The sequence below is a fragment of the Juglans microcarpa x Juglans regia genome, chromosome 3D, assembly GCF_004785595.1.
Source record: "Juglans microcarpa x Juglans regia isolate MS1-56 chromosome 3D, Jm3101_v1.0, whole genome shotgun sequence".
NCBI lineage: Eukaryota > Viridiplantae > Streptophyta > Magnoliopsida > Fagales > Juglandaceae > Juglans > Juglans microcarpa x Juglans regia.
Window position 1 is genome coordinate 11,563,149 of NC_054598.1, and position 18,807 is coordinate 11,581,955.

Below are 18,807 nucleotides of genomic sequence, written 5' to 3' on the forward strand. Positions count from 1 at the left end.
TATGAATGGCTTCTGGAGCCATGGGACCAAGAAATGGGTCCCCTCGCCCACCATCTCATCCGATATTTGTAAAGATGGCTTGGTTCAGGGTTTGATTGCTGAAATATGGGTGGTTATGATGGTTGGGGAAGGAGGATAAACGAATGAACCACTAAAGGTGTGATGCCTCAGGGCTTCTAGTATGTTCGAGTTGGCTGGGTGTTTGTAGTGAGTGTAGAGAGTTGTGGAGAAGTTTTCAATCTAGACCATAAAGGAAGGACTTCCTCCCTATCTTATACTTCTTGTTTATGAGCTTTTCCTCTATTTGGTGCTCAATAACGACTCCACTTGGATCAAACTTCCATCTGGTATTGAGAACTATTCCAATGGGTTCTCCTTTTCCAATCATTGTATGTGCCTTGCTTGGAATGACTGACAGAAGGGAATGAAAGAGAAAATAATTTATGAGAAGTGATGGAAACAAAAGTTGGAGAGGGAAATCTGAGTGTTAGAAAATTAATTTGGGATTTGTGAAGGACCTTCTGGGAAAAGGAGTTTTGACAAGATGACCTTGTCTCGTTCTTCCTCTTCCTGCATCGCACGAAGTTGTTACTCAAGATGGATAAATTTTTCTTCAAAACCATTCCTGCCATCGATTACATGTTGATGAAGAATTTCAAGACTTTCTTGAATTCGTTCCATTGACTCTTTGATTTTGTTGAGGGCTATAACCATTTCTTCCATGATAGCACAGAGACTGGTGTCTCTCTGATACCACTTTGTAGCACACCCCAAATATTTGTTGTAATTCTTCTAGTAACAAATTCTTTCAAAGGGAGCAACCTCCAGAGAAGATGAAGATGAGAGATAGAAAAGGAAAGTATATTCCTCATTAAGGATTTTTCATGCCATTACAAAGAGGGACACTCACTACATATACTAGTCAAACCTTTACTAACTAATGGACCAAAGCTCAGCACACTGAAACATCAATTATAACAAAAGGCTAAATACACAGCCAATTCTACAAACAAAAGACAAAAAGGCCAAACAGAAAGTAAGTAAATGGACCATGGGCCTACAAATAACCAATGGGGTTGAGCCCAAACCTCTAGCCCAAACCAATGGGGAAAATTGACATAACAGTGCGCTACATCAATACGTAAAGGAGATCACGCAAGATCCCACGAGGCTTGTCCATGATGGCTCGTTAAAAAATAATCGCAACAGATTTTTATCAGGTCAAGTGTCATTAAATCGAGTGGCACACGAGCTAGACTCAAAAAAGCCCAACAAAGACGTTATTCCTCTTGTAAGAGTAAAATTATTATCACAATTTTGTCCAATCATTATCATTATCAATCTCCAGAATCGGAAATCGGAGGCAAGAATGACGACAGGCAAGGTGTTTCTTGAATCATTTCTGGGCAGGAAGGAATGGAAAACAAATATATGAAAGGGTAATCCATTATGAAATTGAAGACTTGATTTTCAGTACATACATGTGATTTTGGGTTAGTCGTTGCTATAGATGAACTTTATCTACAGGTCATGTTCCTAGGAGGAAGCATAGAATGGCAAATTCTGGCCGTCATGACACCGAAAAGATGCCAGCGAAAAGAAAAAAAACAACTAGGCTAACCTAATCCTATATGATTCGTATACAGAATACATAATATCACAAATGCGTTGCATCAGTCTGAGGGAGTCAGCATCATTGCTCCCGGCCAGTGACTAATCTTGGGGCAGTCTTTTGCAGTACTAGTGCTATAAATCACTTGCTTGTTGCCTCCTATATTTGCATGGCCAATCCTAACCATTAGCAAAAGTCTCAATGGATGAGTGGCTTTTACCAAAGCATATGATCCAAGTTCAATAACTCTTATCTGGTGGATAAGTGATCAGATAGCTCATGTATCTCAGTTCGGTTGCTGCAACAAAACCATATTTATAAGAATCCAGAACTATTTCCAATAGCTCAATACCTGAGGCACAAGTAACCGCCGATTTCCTTTGTTAACATGATCATAATAACAAAAGAAGAAGAAGACAGCAAAAAGAAAAGGGAAAAAGTCATTTCTATTCTCTAGTCACAAGTGCAGGTTCTTTTTCTTCATTACATTAGAGAAGTATATGATATCTACATAAACCATTAAGTCATTACAAAAAAGCGCCAACATAGTTAATGCTGGTTTTTTTTTTTTTTTTTTTTAGAGTTTACACTACGTATTCATTTCCCAATAAATCAGATTTACTGAGCTTTAGAAACTGCCCAGAATGGGGGAAAAATGGGGAACTGTAGCAACTGCCCCCAAAAGTTCCAAATTTACAAGGATTCTGTTAGCACAAGTCCTACCCAAATAACCCAAACAATACCTTATGTCTCCAAACCTTGACCTTCAAACTACAGATTTTTGGTATTCCCATCAGAATATAAAGTTTGGCCGTAATGGTAAATAATAAATCAGATTACAAACAAATGGGAAAATTCGAAGGTAGCACTAAAACTGATGAATGATCATCATTTCAAATACTAAGTGACCAAGAGAGGCCATTTTGGTTTATCAAGTAAAGAGAGTCAAATATGTAATCAACCTGTGGGAGCAGAAACCTAGAAAATAATCATCTTTAACTGGTTAGTCATGTTAAATTTGACTGTGAATTATTCTGAAAGGTAACAAGGAAAGGAAATCATATTATATTAATTTTACTGATGGGAAAAACACTAAGAAGCCTAGAGTTAAATTTAGACTGTTCAAAAAAGAAAAAAAAAAATTGGGGAGGGGGGCTGTACCATTATTAAGAAGCATTTACAAAAATGTTAATTTGATGCTTACCTGATTATATAAATGCTCATCAAACATACTAATAGGACCAGGCCCAGATGTGGAAGCCCAACTATGTTGAGTAGTCTCATAACCTGGTCTAGGAGTTTCAAAGCTTCCATTAACATGATAATCTACAGGAAGTTCTTGAGGGTTCATCTGTGTCGCTGGTTGGAATTTAGTATCGTTCATCAGACTTAAATTGTATGGCAAGTACGGATATTGCGCACCCAGTTGGAGCCTCATAGGGGCAATTCTGGAAAACTCATTCAGCATGCCATTTTCTTGCCCAGAATTATGAATCTCTGAATTTTTACTGGTGCAAAAGTAACCAGAGTAACTCCCAAGGGAGGAAGCCGTAGAGCACTCCGCATCCCTAAAAGAAAAGACAGCAATCCAATGATTTGACTGCACATGTTAGATCAAGGCATCAATAATAAATTCTTTGAAATAATTTTTTTTTTTTTTTGGGATAAGTAATTCTTCGATGCAATATCATCATACACTGTTTGAATTTTTACCTATCATATGATAAGGCACATTTATCTCTTGTATATATAATTGCTTCTCATAGAGAACTTTTCATCCCATAATACAACATGGCTTCCTCATTGTTTTTCTTTTCTTTCCTGTTCTTTTTTGTTGCAATCATAATGCTTACAAAAAAAGTGTAACGATGCCATACACTGATATGGATTCTGGACGGAGTAACATGAAGAATGCTTTGTAAAAGAACTCCTCACCTATGGGGAAGCAAGTTTGGGTCCTCAGGTAAAAATAAATGATGGTTGTCGTCATTAGGAATCCATGGTAAAGGTTGGAGCTGTTGGTCAGAACCCATGGAGAATGGCATATGCATCTCATGTTGGAACTGCAAGATAAGGCTATTTAGATTAAAGATTATGTCAATACCAAGGAAACACATGGGAAAATATTCTGACACCAGTTAAAGTCATTGTTTACCTGACTACTGCATTCTAATGACATAAGTTGCTGCTTTTGTAGATTTTCCTGCTAAAAAAATGTAGAAGGCATTAATGTGTATAGAACTGTTGATAATAAAGAGATGTTATGAGGTGCTCAATTTTGGAGAGTAAGAAGAAAAGGATATCAAGGTCAGATGCAATTTCCTCTCTAATTGACTTTGCTTTCTTGTTTGGCTCCTTAAAATGAGGCCATGCAAAACCTGTAGGCATTCTAGGTGTTGGCATCGTATCATTTCTCTTATCCTTTTAACAGCACTTTTGAAAATAATAAAATCTCAATTCTGGTACCAGTCATTCATATACCTCCTTTTGAACGGTTATTACATTCCAATTAGATAAGAAACAAACAAGACAGAACCATCTCAATCGATTCATACTCAATAGCCATGAGATGATCATCTTTGGGTGATCCTTTTGTGGACAGAATTCTTTTCATAGACAACCATGCTTGAAAACATCATAGAAGCAGATATATTTTGATAATTTTTTTAAACATATATTAAGTTGTGTTTTTATAATTTTATTTTTATGTGTTAGCAAATTATCGAGATCTAATTTTATATATAGTTATGTTTTATGATTTTTTAATCTCTTTTTATTTTACATAAATGTGTCAAACGGTAGAAAAGTTGGCCCCCTCAGAAAAATTGCTAGTTCTGCCACTGACTGGTTCTGACTAAAAGTTATGGTCAACTTCAACATTTTGGAGCAAAGTTATACCAATGACCAACCATGGGACTTGAGGAGCATAAAGCATTGGACAAATTAAATACGAACTTCCTCAATGACGCCAACAACAGAAACAAAAAACATACTTTATGTGTTTGTATTTGGTTGAGTGATTCCCTAAGTGAATTTTCCATTTGCCCCAAATGTTCTATGCTGTCGATCTTATCAGGGTTAGTCCAATAGCTGCATAACTCAAAATACGTAAAACTAGTTAGAATGGTGACCAATCATTGGATAACATAATTGCAGCGGAAATCAAAGAAAAAACCAACTAAACTCCACAACCAAGTATTTCCAGGCATTCACCTGAGTCTTTTATGTATTTCTGAAATTCGGGCCTCCAATGTGCTTGCTTGGTTAGTCAGATCCTGCCCAAAACATATAAGATATGTAAGCAGCAAGAATCGTAAATGATAATAGATAATATAGCGATAATTGGTTTGCATGCATACCTCAACTGTTTGAGTACTGAAACAAGAAGAAAAGGAAAACACAATTAGTTCAATATCATACTTCACAAAACATAGTAGATCTAATAGGTTCTACTAGGAACAAATTTATGTCAACTGTACATACCTTGTACCGAGAAATTCTTGTACATTTACGTCATGGTCCAGCTTCTTAAAAGTTTTCTTGAGTGCCTAAACTCTCAAGAGAAAAAAAAATTATGTAACGGACAAGGGTGATGACAGAGTGCACAAAATAGAAATAAGGTGGAGCACAGGTCCTGAGACAGCACTTACTTCAAGGCTTTCCAATTTCCTGTTCCAGTTCAAATGTGAAAACGATTCAATCACATTGTCATGTTTATTTAACTTACGTAAATGACGTAAAGGAGTGTGATCTTTCTAGTGGGAAAACTTGAAGTACCTCTTTGCCCTTTCCTGTGGAGTTAGTTGTGCGAATTTTGCAATAACCTCTTCAATGCTACTAAATTCACCAAAAAATAATAAATAATGATGTAGTGACAGTAATAATAACTTAATTTGATGCTAGTAATTATAACATTAATGCTCATAGCAGTTTCTTTTTTTTATCGCTATGATGTATAACCATAATCCTCTTTCATTAAATTCCCTTCATTAAAAAAGTTGAAAATTAAAAACTAATTATAGTATCAATAATATTTTCTAAATGATTTATAAAAAGAAATAAATGCTTGACACGTTCATAATGATGCCTAATCTTTTTGGTGCTTTATGTCCGCTTGATTGGTGCACTGGCCTCTATTTGATTGATCAATCATGTGGTAGTCCATCAAATATACTTTATGAGTAATATTGGCCTGCTCCAAGGGAAATAACACCTAAACTTTCACACCTTATGTAAGAGAAATATGCAAGAAAGGTATCATGATAATCCCAAACAAGGAGTTGCTCCTTGCGTGAAAAGCAGTAGCCAAAAATATAAAAGAAAAGAAAGCAGCAACAATCCTTCAATAGTATTGAATTTCTTACTTATCAAAAAAAAAAAAAAAGTATTGAATTTCTTAAAAAAAAAAAAAAACAGAGTTGTGGTCCATGGGGATAATAAAAGACAAATTCAACATATAAATTATCTCATAATTGTTAAGGTCTCCATAAAATCCAAAAAAGAAAAAGGCGAAGTTGGTATAAAACTGGCTGATTCTGAGAGTCAAAGGATGATCTCTCATCTGATTGCTCTAAATCACAAAGAGGCTAATCTCATCAGCGACAAAAAAACAGAAGAGGTATTGGATGCCCCAAAACAAACCTCACAGTTAAGCCTTGGAAAAATAAAACACACACATGCAAGCTCAGAAAAATTGACAAAAAGGAAAAAGACAGACTTAAAGTACACGGGGATTATAATGAGAAATCCAATGAATGTATTATCTCACAAATCTTAAGATCTCCACAAAATTCAAAACAGTAGAAGACGAAGTTAAAATAAAAAACTTGACTTATTTCTCAGAGTTGAAGGACAATCTCTCATCTGATGATATTGAATCACATAGGAGCTGATCTCATTTGAGATCAGCAGCAAACGAAAGAAGGTATTGGATACCCAAAAACAACACCCACGGTAAGTTTTTGAGAAAAATAAAAACACACAATCGACACAAAAAGCATGAAAGGACCTCGATGATGATCCTACTTCTGTCTTAGCCTTTCCTCAACAATGTTCCCAGCTTGAAAAGCTACATGGCAAAGTGAAAAGGGATCACTGGTCACTTTTATATTTTGTGTTCTTCTTTTAATAATTGCCCTGCCCACATACCTATGTTGATCCCAAATGTGTGCATTTTTCCTCATGTCTCATTTTGCGGACCATAGTTTACTGAATGTGTAAGATCTAGTTTCTTCAAAATTTCAAGCTTGTAGAGCACTATTATAAAGATTTCATAATGAACTTATGTTTAAACCTCTTTCACATATATCTCAGATCGTCAGGCACTACTTTTCTTAAATACTTCCCTTTCTTTATCTAGTACAAATTTTGCTCAACTAGAGGAATGTATCAATGATGCCTCCGTATTTTTTAATTTCTTAAGCAATCCTCCATAATTAATTGCAAGTGCTTTAAGAAACGCTGACTTACATTAATGGATTTGGATAGTTCACATTGATTGAATGGGAAAAAATCACAGCAAGAACAAATTTGATTGTAAAATGAAGCAACTGAGAAACCAAATTTGATGCTTATCTCCCTTCCTGAGTATAGGTCATCAATGTCCTTACAATAATAAGCCATTGCAGTCGTAGTATGTAAATAATTAGGACTACAAAAGTGAATACCTGCGCACTCCCCTACATAATGAGGGCTTGCCCGTCGGTGAGAACATGAGAAGAACGATGTCTATGTCACACAGTATGGACAACTCATTCGCCTTCTTCATGATGCCATTCTTCCTTTTGGCATAGGTTGCTTGGCGACCATTTGTGTTCTCCAATCTCTTTATTTTTAGCTTTACCCTTCCCATCCTGTACAATTTAACCACAAAACTTAGTCCAGAATACCTAAAATTATCATGTAGCCCCTGGTACATTCTCAAGCTCCTATTTCATGAAGCATAATTATACTTTATACTGACATAATTCAATCATGCAATTCAAAATGACGCAACAATTCCGATATGCAGCAACTACGTGTTACCGCAAGTTTGCAACAAGACTGGAGAGCTTGAAAATCTAAAAATTCAAATACCAATGAACCAAACTCACTCTTACGCGCTCTAGGGAATTGAAATAATTGAAATTTGAACGACCCAAGATGAAACAACCAGAATTGACCAAACCCTTTTAAGCGTAATAGCTAGAATCACAACGAAACAAATTTGAAAAAAACAAATACCAACTTTAACATTCATACAACATAGAAACTACGAAGGTAAACAATGTAACATGGTCGGTAAAAGACGACAGAGTACGAGATCAAAAAATTTACCCAGACGAGCAAACTCAAGCAATGGTGATATCCAAACGTCTGAAATGTGGTGGGTGAGCCAGATTACTCACACAAGAGGAGATTCAATTGCGCAGAGAGAGAGAGAGAGAGAGAGAGAGGCGCGAGCATACGTACGGTTATATTACACGACCGGGTGACCGGCAAAATCGGTCGTGGAGGGAAGCGGGAGAATCGGAAGCGTCAGAAATCCCAAAACCCAAACCCAAACCGACCAACAAACTCAATTAATTTGTGCCCTTCGCGCCCTGAAGCCCCATTTTATGGGTGAAAAACACTTCGGACATGTAACTGAAATTCGGTTTGTTTGGGTGGTGCCTGCCCATTTACTAGGATTATTAAATGAATAAAACCATGGTTGTGATTCTCTTTCCAGAAAATGTAATTAGTATTTTAACAATAAATATCATCATACTATAATATTAAATTATTTATCAAAATCAAAATCTAGCAATGAAATAAAACAATTAACGCATAGATTTTAGTTATGAATAGAAACTTACTTGAACAACTTTTCTTCAAAAGTGACCATCTATAAACTTATTATAAAATAGATAAGTGCAACAATTACAAAAAAAATTATATAAAAGTAAATTTATAAATTGTCATGATTTTATATAACACGTTAAATTTATTTTATAGTTATAATCTAAATTCATAAAACTTAATAAAAACACCTTTATAAAATATTTCCACAATTAATTTGTGGGTTTCCTTCTTAAAATCTCAAGGCATTTCTCGCTAAGAACATTAGAACACTAGTTATGGTGGGCTCAACAAATTTAAGCCAAAATTTGATTAAGAAATTCATTTTTATAAATTTAGCTAGCCACTTTTCAACATCATCAAATAATAGGCTCACCAAATCTTTCACTATTCTAATAAAATATTGATTTTGAACTTTTTATTTATTTTAGTTATAATTGTAATTTAAATATTTATTCGTTATTAAAAAACTATCTATTAATTTTCTAACGTTCATATTATTCCAATGGCTATATTTCTTCAACGGATATATTTTTTTAACTTATATTTCTTCAACGGATATATTTCTCCAACGGTTATATTATTTCACTATAAAACATAACATTTTCTCAACAATTTTATTCACTTCAACTCAAGTGAATATTTTAGTCTAAAAAAATTATTTGGCTAGCTCATTTGGCTCAACAAATTTGGTTAGTGATTTAACTTGAAGTTAAAATCACTGTTGATTTGTTGAGCCAATTGTAGCACATTATCTTACACTTTAACTATTCTTTGGCTATAATTTAATTTTGTTGAACCCATAACTGGTGCTCTAATAGTGAGCTAGACATAGTCAAAATTTAGCCAAGATTTAACTAGCTTGCTTAAAATGCATCCACATCAAACTTAACATATCTACTGTAATTTTAACATTCGTATTTTTGACCGTTAAAATCTAGCAAGTTCAAATTACCGGCCTAATCATTTTTTTCACCGTAAAATATTCCTTCTCCTTTGAGAGACTCTCGCGCTCCTGAAAGACCACGGTCCCGCTTAAGAATGGAGAATTCGTCGGATAATTCTTTAATTAATGGAATATAATGACTCGTAAAATCGCACGAGAAAGCCAATCAGACCAAAGATTTTATTTATCTTTTTTATAGAATAATTGTGTACCAAAGAACGTAAAATAAAAACGTATAGTACGCCTGACTTGACATATATATACTTTTGAAATTCTTTTATTTTTTGTTCTATAAATATTTATATACTTTGCAACGACAAAATATAGGAATTTTTGTAATTATTTTTTTATTTATTATTTTCCAATTATCATTAGAATTAAAATAAAAGAAAATGTCAAAATTAATATTTAAATAGATTAATGATAGATTTAATTTGTTATTTGGTGTTGTTAAAAAGTGGTTAATTAAATTAGAAAAAATAAAATTTCTAGTTAAAATTTGGCTAAAGAATGGTTAGGCTACTACTAATGCTCTGAATTAATTGCAAAGGTTTTTCCTAAATACAGTCTAAGAGCATAAGCATCCGGATGCGTATAGCATTCCATTCCTTAAATTTTAGTAAAACTTGTTAACTTTTTTACAGAAACCCATGTCCATCATGTTCTTTATTTGGGAGAATGGTTTTAGGATGTGAACAGTGGCTCCCTAAATATGAAGAAGGGAGTCACTGTTGATCCCTAAATTATTTTTTATAAATATTTTATTCTAATCAATAAAAAAAATTATTTTTCTAATTATCTACACTTTCTTTTATGATCATATTGGTTATAGTTGAAATTAGAAAAAATGTACTTAAAAATTTCCTCGAAAGACAAAAACAAAAAGAATAGTTAAAGATGTACAAATAAATGAGTAGAAAAAATAATAAAGAAAGAATTGAAAGAGAATTGAGAAAGAATATAGAAAAATTATTTTAATAGAATAGAGAAAGAATAGAGAGTTAGATGTATGAGGTTTTGAAAAGATGAGTAAATTTTTTTAAAAAAAAATAGAGTTTTTAACTAAAATTTGAGGAAAAAAAAAAAACCATCCAGATGGAGCATGTAATCCCCACGATGCATCACAACATCTCCAAAATACAGTCTCTTTTATAGCAGCAAGCACTCACAATCTTTTGAGCTCGCAAGCTCGGGCAGCTCAACAATCCCATGTCCGTAACTCAAGCCAAACATTCTGCTACGCTCCACTCTTCTCCATCCTCTCCGTCGAGCACTGCTTCTCCTCCTTCTGCATCAGTCGTTCCGCCCTCTGCAACATCCCCGATCGACATGCAATATCCCAGGTCCCCAGCCACTAACCTACGACCAATATCCCATCTTCGATCTCATTCTCAACGGGGTCCTTATCCCCTTTTCGGCCTCTCAAAGTCCATTTTGATCACTCCAAACTCTTGGTCTGTAGCACGACAGACTAGTTGAGGCCACCTTGTCTTTCTTGAGGGATTTGGGCTTCGTCGTAAACAATTCCACCACCAACCAAGCCACACTGTTGTTAGCTTCCAGCGTGGAAATTGTCTTTTGACCAAGATTTGGTATCTGCAAAGTTTGGAGCTTTCATACAACGAAGTGGTTAACATGTTGCTGAGATCTTCTGGGTTGTTGACGTTTGTGTTAAGCTACTATCTTATGCACAGCCCACGTATCTAGCTACCAACATATCTACACCAACTGATAGCACAAAGACCACTCAATCTCAAACTCTAGCCTCCAATTCAAACACTTGATAGTTATAACTTATAGCACATTTTTTTTAAAAAGAGCCGGTAGCCACCCACATAGTAGCCTCGTCCCAAGTTTATTCATAAATCCTCACATATGGCGAAGGAATACCGTGGTTACAAGCAAGACACCAGGGCTATTCAGCCACTCCAAACAATGAACCAAAAATACCATAAAACTAAACATGCCTATAAAACACACTAATCATACCTAACGACTTTAACGTAATGAAACTAAACAGGCCTAAGAAACCAAAGGAACTAGATACGGATGTTAGAGGGTCTTATCTTGTCTAATTGAATCATGTCTTTTACGAACCGAGGTAGAGAAGCGAAAGAATTAAATCTCATATTCAGGCCTTGCTCGCCTAAACGAGCCAAGGCATCTGTTGGAAAATTACCTTCTCGGAATTGATGGCCGATAGTAAATTGTATTCCTTGTAAACTAGTTAGAAGATCTTTCCAAAAACCCCATAAATACCATGCTGAACACCTTTGACATTTTAGCCAATTAACCACCAAACTGGAATCGCATTCTAACTCATGTGTATATCCCATCTCTTTACAAACACCCACTCCTACAATTAAGGCACGAAGCTCCGCTTCATTATTGGTTCCATGACCAAAATGTGACGAGAAAGCTGACATAAAATTCCCATTCGAGTTTCTTATGAGTCCCCCTCCACCACAATTTCCCGGATTACCACAGCAATTACCATCTACATTCAACTTTACCCACCCATTTATTGGTTTCTTTCAGGTAATAAGACCCAGTCTCCTCCTCGGATTGTTGATAAAAGGCACCTCAAGAGCCCTGATAGACTTGGACTAATAAGTACAGTTAGAAATGATAAGTTACAATACAACTCAGATCCTATCTAGTATTTAATTTATAAATTACAGATAAACATGTTGATGATTTGCTTCTCAAAAGAAAAAGCAGCCTTACCACAAGCAACATTGCAATTGTTTCGCTAGGTCATCACCTTCTCAGCAAAATTCACTCAAGTGGTCTTCCAACTCAAAGTCAACACAACATCCTCCTAAAGAGCATAAACCTGCTCCGCCTCGCGCACCATGTCAAATATGTGGTAAAAATGGGCACCAAGCCCTTGATTGTTTTCATCGTATGAATTTCTCTTATCAGGGACGGCATCCCCCTTCTCAACTGGCTACAATGGGTGTCAAATACTCAAACACGGGAGAAGAGCAGAGCTGGTTAATTGACAATGGTGCCAACTCCCACATCACCTCTGACCTGCAAATCTTAACACTCAATGAGCCTTATACTGGTGGTGATGAAGTCGCAGTTGGTAATGGTAATGGTTTGCCTATCACATCCATTGGTTCCTCCGTAGTTAGTAACTCCTCTACATCCTTTTATTTACAAGATGTTTTACACTAGCCCTCAGCTGCATCTAATCTTTTATCTATCCAAAAGTTTTGTGAAGACAATCATTGTTGGTTTGTTCTAATATCAAAATTTGTTGTTGTGAAGGACACAGGGCAGATTCTTTTACAAGGGCCAAGTAAGAATGGTTTATATCCACTCTATTTTGCCACCTCCATCAATAATGCTCGCTCCTACACAGCCTTCCTTGGGGTCACCACTGATTCCTACACATGGCATCATCAATTGGGGCATCCCACCCCTTCTACTTTAAGTTTGTTAAAGTCGCAGAGTCTTGTTTCTGTCAAGGGTCATGTTCACCATCATTCTATATGTGATTCATGTCAACTTGCCAAGAGCAAGTCTCTTCCATTTTCTCTATCTATTAGAATGTCCATTGTTCCTCTTGAAATAATACATTCTGATATTTGGTGTTCTCCTATTAAATCCTTGAGTGGCTGCAAGTGTTATGTTACATTTATAGATAACTTCTATCACTTTACATGGATGTATCCCCTTCACAATAAGTCTGAAGCTATCACTTGCTTTACTAAATTTAAATGTTATGCTAAACATCAATTTGATACAAAAATAAAGTCTTTTCAATCCAATGGCAATGGTGAATTTACTTCCGCACAATTTGAGAAATTCCTCACCTCTAATGGTATTATGTTCGCATCTCAGGGCCACATAGTGGAAATAAGTTTAGCACTTCTTGCTCATTCCCATCTTCCTACTACCTTTTGGGTTGAATCATTTAACAGTGTATCTTATAAATCAAATGCCAACATCTCTATTGCAAAATAGATCTCCCTACGAGGTTCTCACTACCAAAGTTCCAGATTATTGCATTCTAAGAAAAATTGGTTATGCTTGCTACCCTCTTCTTAAACCATATAATACTAACAAACATCAATTTCGTTCCATACAATGTGTTTTTGTTGGTTACAGTGCTAATCATAGGGGGTATCGAGGTTTAGACCCTATGACTCACAGAGTCTATCTCAGTAGAAGTGTTGTCTTTAATTAACAACCCTTCCCTGCTCACAAATCTGCTTGTTCCTTACTTGGTGGCTCCACAAATCAATCTGCTCTTGTGGGATCTGTCTCGACTTCAACTTCACACATTGAGGTACCACATTTCTTACTCTCTTCCTCTAATGGTATTGATATTTCTTTAGACACCTCACTCTCTAATTTACCTGCTGCAACACCACAATCTACTCCATCAGATCTTGTTCCTGTCACTACCTCTCATCTCCCTTCACTAACTGCACCATCTTCAAGACCTTCATCTCCTCCCATCCTACCCCACCATCCGATGACTACTAGGTCCCAAACAGGTCACTTTCACCTCAAGTCATTCACAGATTATCATCTCTACAACACTACAAAGTATCCTTTATGTGCTCTACAAACCTTCACTGTCCCAACTGCCCCTTCATCATTTCATCAAGCTGTGAAATCTCCTGCGTGGTATGCTGCAATGGTTGAAGAATTTAAGGCCTTACACTCCAACAATACCTGGACCTTATGTCCTTCGCCCCCAACAGAAATATCATTAAAAATAAATGGGTCTATAAAGTTAAGCAACATATTGATGGCTCCCTTGAAAGACTCAAAGCTCAGCTTGTAGCCAAGGGCTTTCAATAGCAAGATGGTTTGGACTACATCGAGACATTTAGTCAGGTTATCAAGCCTACTACCATCCGCATGATTTTATCTATTGCAGTACACTTTAATTGGCCATTACACCAACTTGATGTTTCTAATGCCTTCCTACTTGGTCACTTAATAGAGGAGGTATTTATGGAGCAACCTACTGGCTTTGTTGACCCCAAATATTCGCAGCATGTCTATCATTTAAAAAAAGCCTTGTATTGCTTGAAACAAGCCCGTCGGATATGGTTTCATAGATTTGCAGATGCTTTATCTCAACCAGATTTGATTGAATCAAACATTGATTACTCTTTGTTTGTATTTCATAGACATTGTGTTCATATCTTCTTACTCATCTATGTTGACGACATCATTATTACTGTCAATAACATGAATCTTATTCTCAATTTGATTTTTATCACTTCCTTGCGACGGGACATTGTTGTCAAAGACTTGGGTCCACTTTACTATTTTTTGGGTCTCAAAGTCACATGGGATTCTTCTGGTATGTACCTTTCTCAGTCTAAATACATATTTGATTTGCTGCACCAATTCAAAATGGCAGGTGCCAAACCATGTGCCACTCTCTTGCTTCTGGTGCGAAGTTGTCTCAATCCTTGGGAGGTCCTTTAGCAGATATCACCTCTTATAGACAATTGGTTGGTGCCCTACAATATTGCACCCTCACAAGGCTTGAGATTTCCTTCACAGTGAATCAACTATGTCAGTTTCTACGTACTCCTACAACTGATCATTGGTCCACTGCTAAATGGGTGTTGCATTATCTCAAAGGATCTCTCCATCATGGCCTCTTTTTTGGCAAAGGGTCTCTCAACCTTAATGCTTTTTGTGACTCTGATTAGGCTAGCTGAATTGATGATCGACGTTGCACCACAGGATATGTTGTTTTTCTAGGACCTTACCTGGTTTCTTGGAGTGCCAAATAGCAGTCGCTGGTGTCCAAGTCCTCCACTGAATCCGAATATTGCTCTATGGCTGTCGTGACTGCTAAATTGTATTGGTTGCGAATGCTACTATGTGATCTTCAAATACCACTTCCATCAGCACCTATACTATGGTGTGACAACCTTGGTGCCCTTTCTTTGGCTACCAATCTTGTCTTTCATGCATGCACCAAACACATCGAAGTGGATTACCACTTTATCAAGGAAAAGGTACTAAATCGAGATCTCAGCTTACGATTCATCTCCACTAATGCCCAACTAGCTTCACTCTTCACCAAAGGATTGACAAGTGCACGCTTCTTGTTTCTTTGCTCCAAATTGATGATCCGTACTGAACCTCCCCTCAGTTTGTGAGGGGATGTTAAGCTACTATTTGATGCACAGCCCACGTATGCAGCAACAAACATATCTACACCAACTAACATCACAAAGACCACTCAATCTCAAACTCTAGTCTCCAATTCAAACACTTGATAGTTATAGCACATGTTTATCTGTAATTTATAATTTAAATACTAGATAGGATCCGGGCTCTATTGTAACTTATCATTTCTAAGTGTACTTATCAATTCAAGTCTTTAAAATCACACGGTGGTCAGCAATAATCTTAAGCTGCTACATTCAATTCCTTTGCTTTCTTTACAGTTTGGTATAAGAAATAATTTTACGCTTAATGTGAAGTTTTTCTTGAAGAAAATGAAGGGGATGAAGGGTGATGGTCTTCTAAATCTGTCTTCCATGGAGAAGCTATCAAAATAGTATATGGATGAGTTCCATGGTCATTTCCATAGAGACAACAATGTTCATGATGAACAAACATATAATAAGTTTCATTTTTTTGTGAGGAACTTGTTTGAGAAAGGGCTATTTACAAAGCTGAGAAGAGAAACAAGAAAAATATGTTTATGTACTGATATGGAATGTATTAATGAAGAAAATGAAGAATGGTGAAGATTGTTTCTCTCTTTTTAAGAAAAAAATGTATTGACTGTGAGAGATGAAAAATAAAATAAAATACAATGTGAGGAATCTTGAAGATGAATTAAGGAAAAATATGAATTTAATTTATGCAAAAAAACGTTAAATCAGAGCTAGATTAAAGTTTCTAATAAAAAAGGCAATTTAACAAATGCTTGGGTTGGGTATGACATTCTCTTTGTTTTGGTTCCTAGATAATTTTCTCGATTAACAATCCAGTCAAGGCATTGATAAACGGAAGATAAAAAGTTATGCTCAAGTTTTGCAGTAACTCCCAACAGGATTCACAACCTTACTAGCCAAACACACATTTACAAACAACTGAGAGAAGCCTTGATAATTTTCAAGCTTTTGTTGTGCCTTACGTCAACAACAAATCAAGAGCAAGAGCTGCACTCTATTTTCAATTCAAATCTGACTAGCAACAAGTGAAATCAATATTTATCAACAAAATATTGCATTAAACTATAACCCAAAACAAATCAAGTCTCATTCCACAACCCAAGCTTCAGAAATTAGGTACAAATAGTATTTCTAGCACAAAAAATTAATCTAAGTAAAACCATCACAAAATCTGTGAGTAAAAGAAACAAATGGGATAAACCCTAGAGTGCCAGAAGAACCTCCCCAAAATACGATCCAGAGATATCAAACAACCAAGTTTGAAAAGAAACCTAAAAACAGAACAACCTCAAACCAAAAATCGCCAACCTTTTTATACTCCATGCGCATTTTTCTTCTCTTTTCTTATTGGCTGCTTTCTACCCCATTAGACCACGATCCTACGCTGCCTTAGACCACGATCCTACGCTGCGTGCATCTGCTGCCCCACTTGATGCCAGCTGCATGCGTGAGTCTGCTGCGTTTGCTACCTCTACTGCACTCTATTTTTCATCGCAATGTATCCCAGTGCATTCCTTTTGGGTGCTGCACATTCTAGTTAGGTATTTTCAAGAATACCCCTGTGCTTCAATATCCTTCTACAATTAGGATGTTAGCATCTTTTTTCCAATAATGCCCTGCAACATATAAGTAAGATATGAGATGAGTAAAATTTGTGATATTAATTTTGGTGTGGAATAGCTGCATTGTAACTCTTTTCAAGTGCAAAATTTCAGAGTTTATCAATTGAGTCATGTATCATAATCTACTACATAATTAAGTGCTTAACTCAATTTTTGGTTAATTTAGTCACTTAAAGCAGCTTAATCATGCAGTTTTAACACTTTATCAAAGGGGTACCTAGAAGAATTGAAGAGGTCCCCTCATCAATGCACGGTTGATCGAGATGAATTGACTGTGAGTGTGTGATTATTTCGTGAGATACTTGATGTTGATGCATTTTCTCAACTCAAATGACCGTCTTCTCTCGTCGTATGGTTGTTCTCTTCTCTCGTAGTGTTGTTCTTGATGTAGTGTATTTGTGGTGTTAATACTTGTTTAATAATTAATTGCAGGAGATAAATAAGAGCAATATTTACGTGGTTATGTGCTAAGACCAACGTCTACAGTCTGAAGTGGAAAATCCACTATAAATTAAGTTTTATACGAGCTATCAATTCTCACTGACCTCTCTACAATTGTTCCGATGGCATTCTCTAGGAAAAATGAGTTTCGAGTTCTTTGGTTCTTTTCTCTACCCTCATCTCTTAATAAAGTCGACCTCCTCTGCTGCTTCCCCCTTCTAGCCTATTCTCTTGCTTTATTTCTCATCACATTCACCTTTATATTCTATTTTCCATATCCTATTTTCCTCTCTTCCATCCTAGCATAGTACGTGGGCTTCAATCTTCCATGGGTCTTGCACAGGTACTCATTTTACCCTTAACAGTACTTGATGTGTGTCATGATATTTCTACGGACAAGTTTCTATGGGTTCTACAATAAGAGAAAGATCTGAGTTATATGTAAGGAACTAAGAGTTAACTTTGTTATTGGTAAGTTTTTTCTTATATTTGCATTAAATTAGTACAAAAATTTAGGCCTTTAAGTGTGACTGTGAGCATGATCATTGTTAACTTCCTTGCTAATAGATTGAAGTTGGTGCTGGAAAAAATCATCTACCAATCTCAAAATGCTTTCATTAGGGGAAGGCAAATTTTAGCCTTGGCTCTTACTATTGAATATTTGGAGAACAGAATAAGATTAAGGGAATCGGGTGTTCTTTGAAAGTTAGATTAAGAAGACGTTTAATCACGTAAATTTGGGAGTTTCTGCAAAACATTCAATACATCTCCTTAAGTGCCCTCCCAGTCTTTGTGAATAGCTCCTAGGTTGCAACACAGCGATATTTTGGAGAATATGAAGTATGGTAGTGAGTGTGGTGGTTTGAGTTCCAATGAGGTAAATGAGAGAGACATGGGATTGGGTTATGGAAGGTCATTTGAAGGGAGTGTGGGGTAGTTTTTCTGGTATATCAGATATAAGGTGGGGGAGATGCATTCCTTCACCTCTTTTTGCACTTGTCTGTATTGTTTTAGATTCTTTTAAGCATATCTAAAAGAGGGGGTTTCAGAAGTTGAATCATTCTATAATGCATAATTCTCCCACGACATTGTGTAGATATTGGGGTGTGGATTCAACACTTTATTTTCTCTAATGTCCTATCATGTCACTTCAAAGGATGTTGATAGAGTGCTAAGTTGGTGGTGATTATGAGG

At 36.0% G+C, this 18,807-nt stretch overlaps 1 protein-coding gene across 6 annotated transcripts; it reads right to left on the reverse strand.

Annotated features, from left to right (window-relative positions):
* Positions 1–1,417: 1,417 nt before the first annotated feature.
* LOC121254691 (agamous-like MADS-box protein AGL30) lies at positions 1,418–8,261 on the reverse strand. Of its 6 annotated transcripts, none has more exons than XM_041154822.1 (12): positions 8,063–8,261; positions 7,279–7,464; positions 5,390–5,446; positions 5,263–5,281; positions 5,096–5,160; positions 4,972–4,987; positions 4,826–4,887; positions 4,606–4,702; positions 3,768–3,815; positions 3,548–3,675; positions 2,817–3,180; positions 1,418–1,964 (listed from the first exon to the last, which is right to left on the reverse strand). In XM_041154822.1, exons 2-12 carry the CDS (start codon positions 7,461–7,463, stop codon positions 1,944–1,946), a joined length of 1,062 nt encoding a protein of 353 aa, XP_041010756.1. In that variant the 5' UTR covers position 7,464; positions 8,063–8,261; the 3' UTR covers positions 1,418–1,943. The 6 variants fall into 6 exon arrangements, with proteins under 6 accessions (XP_041010756.1, XP_041010755.1, XP_041010752.1 ...); XM_041154821.1 differs by having other exon boundaries at positions 3,768–3,818; XM_041154818.1 differs by having other exon boundaries at positions 3,768–3,818; positions 5,390–5,449.
* Positions 8,262–18,807: the final 10,546 nt, after the last annotated feature.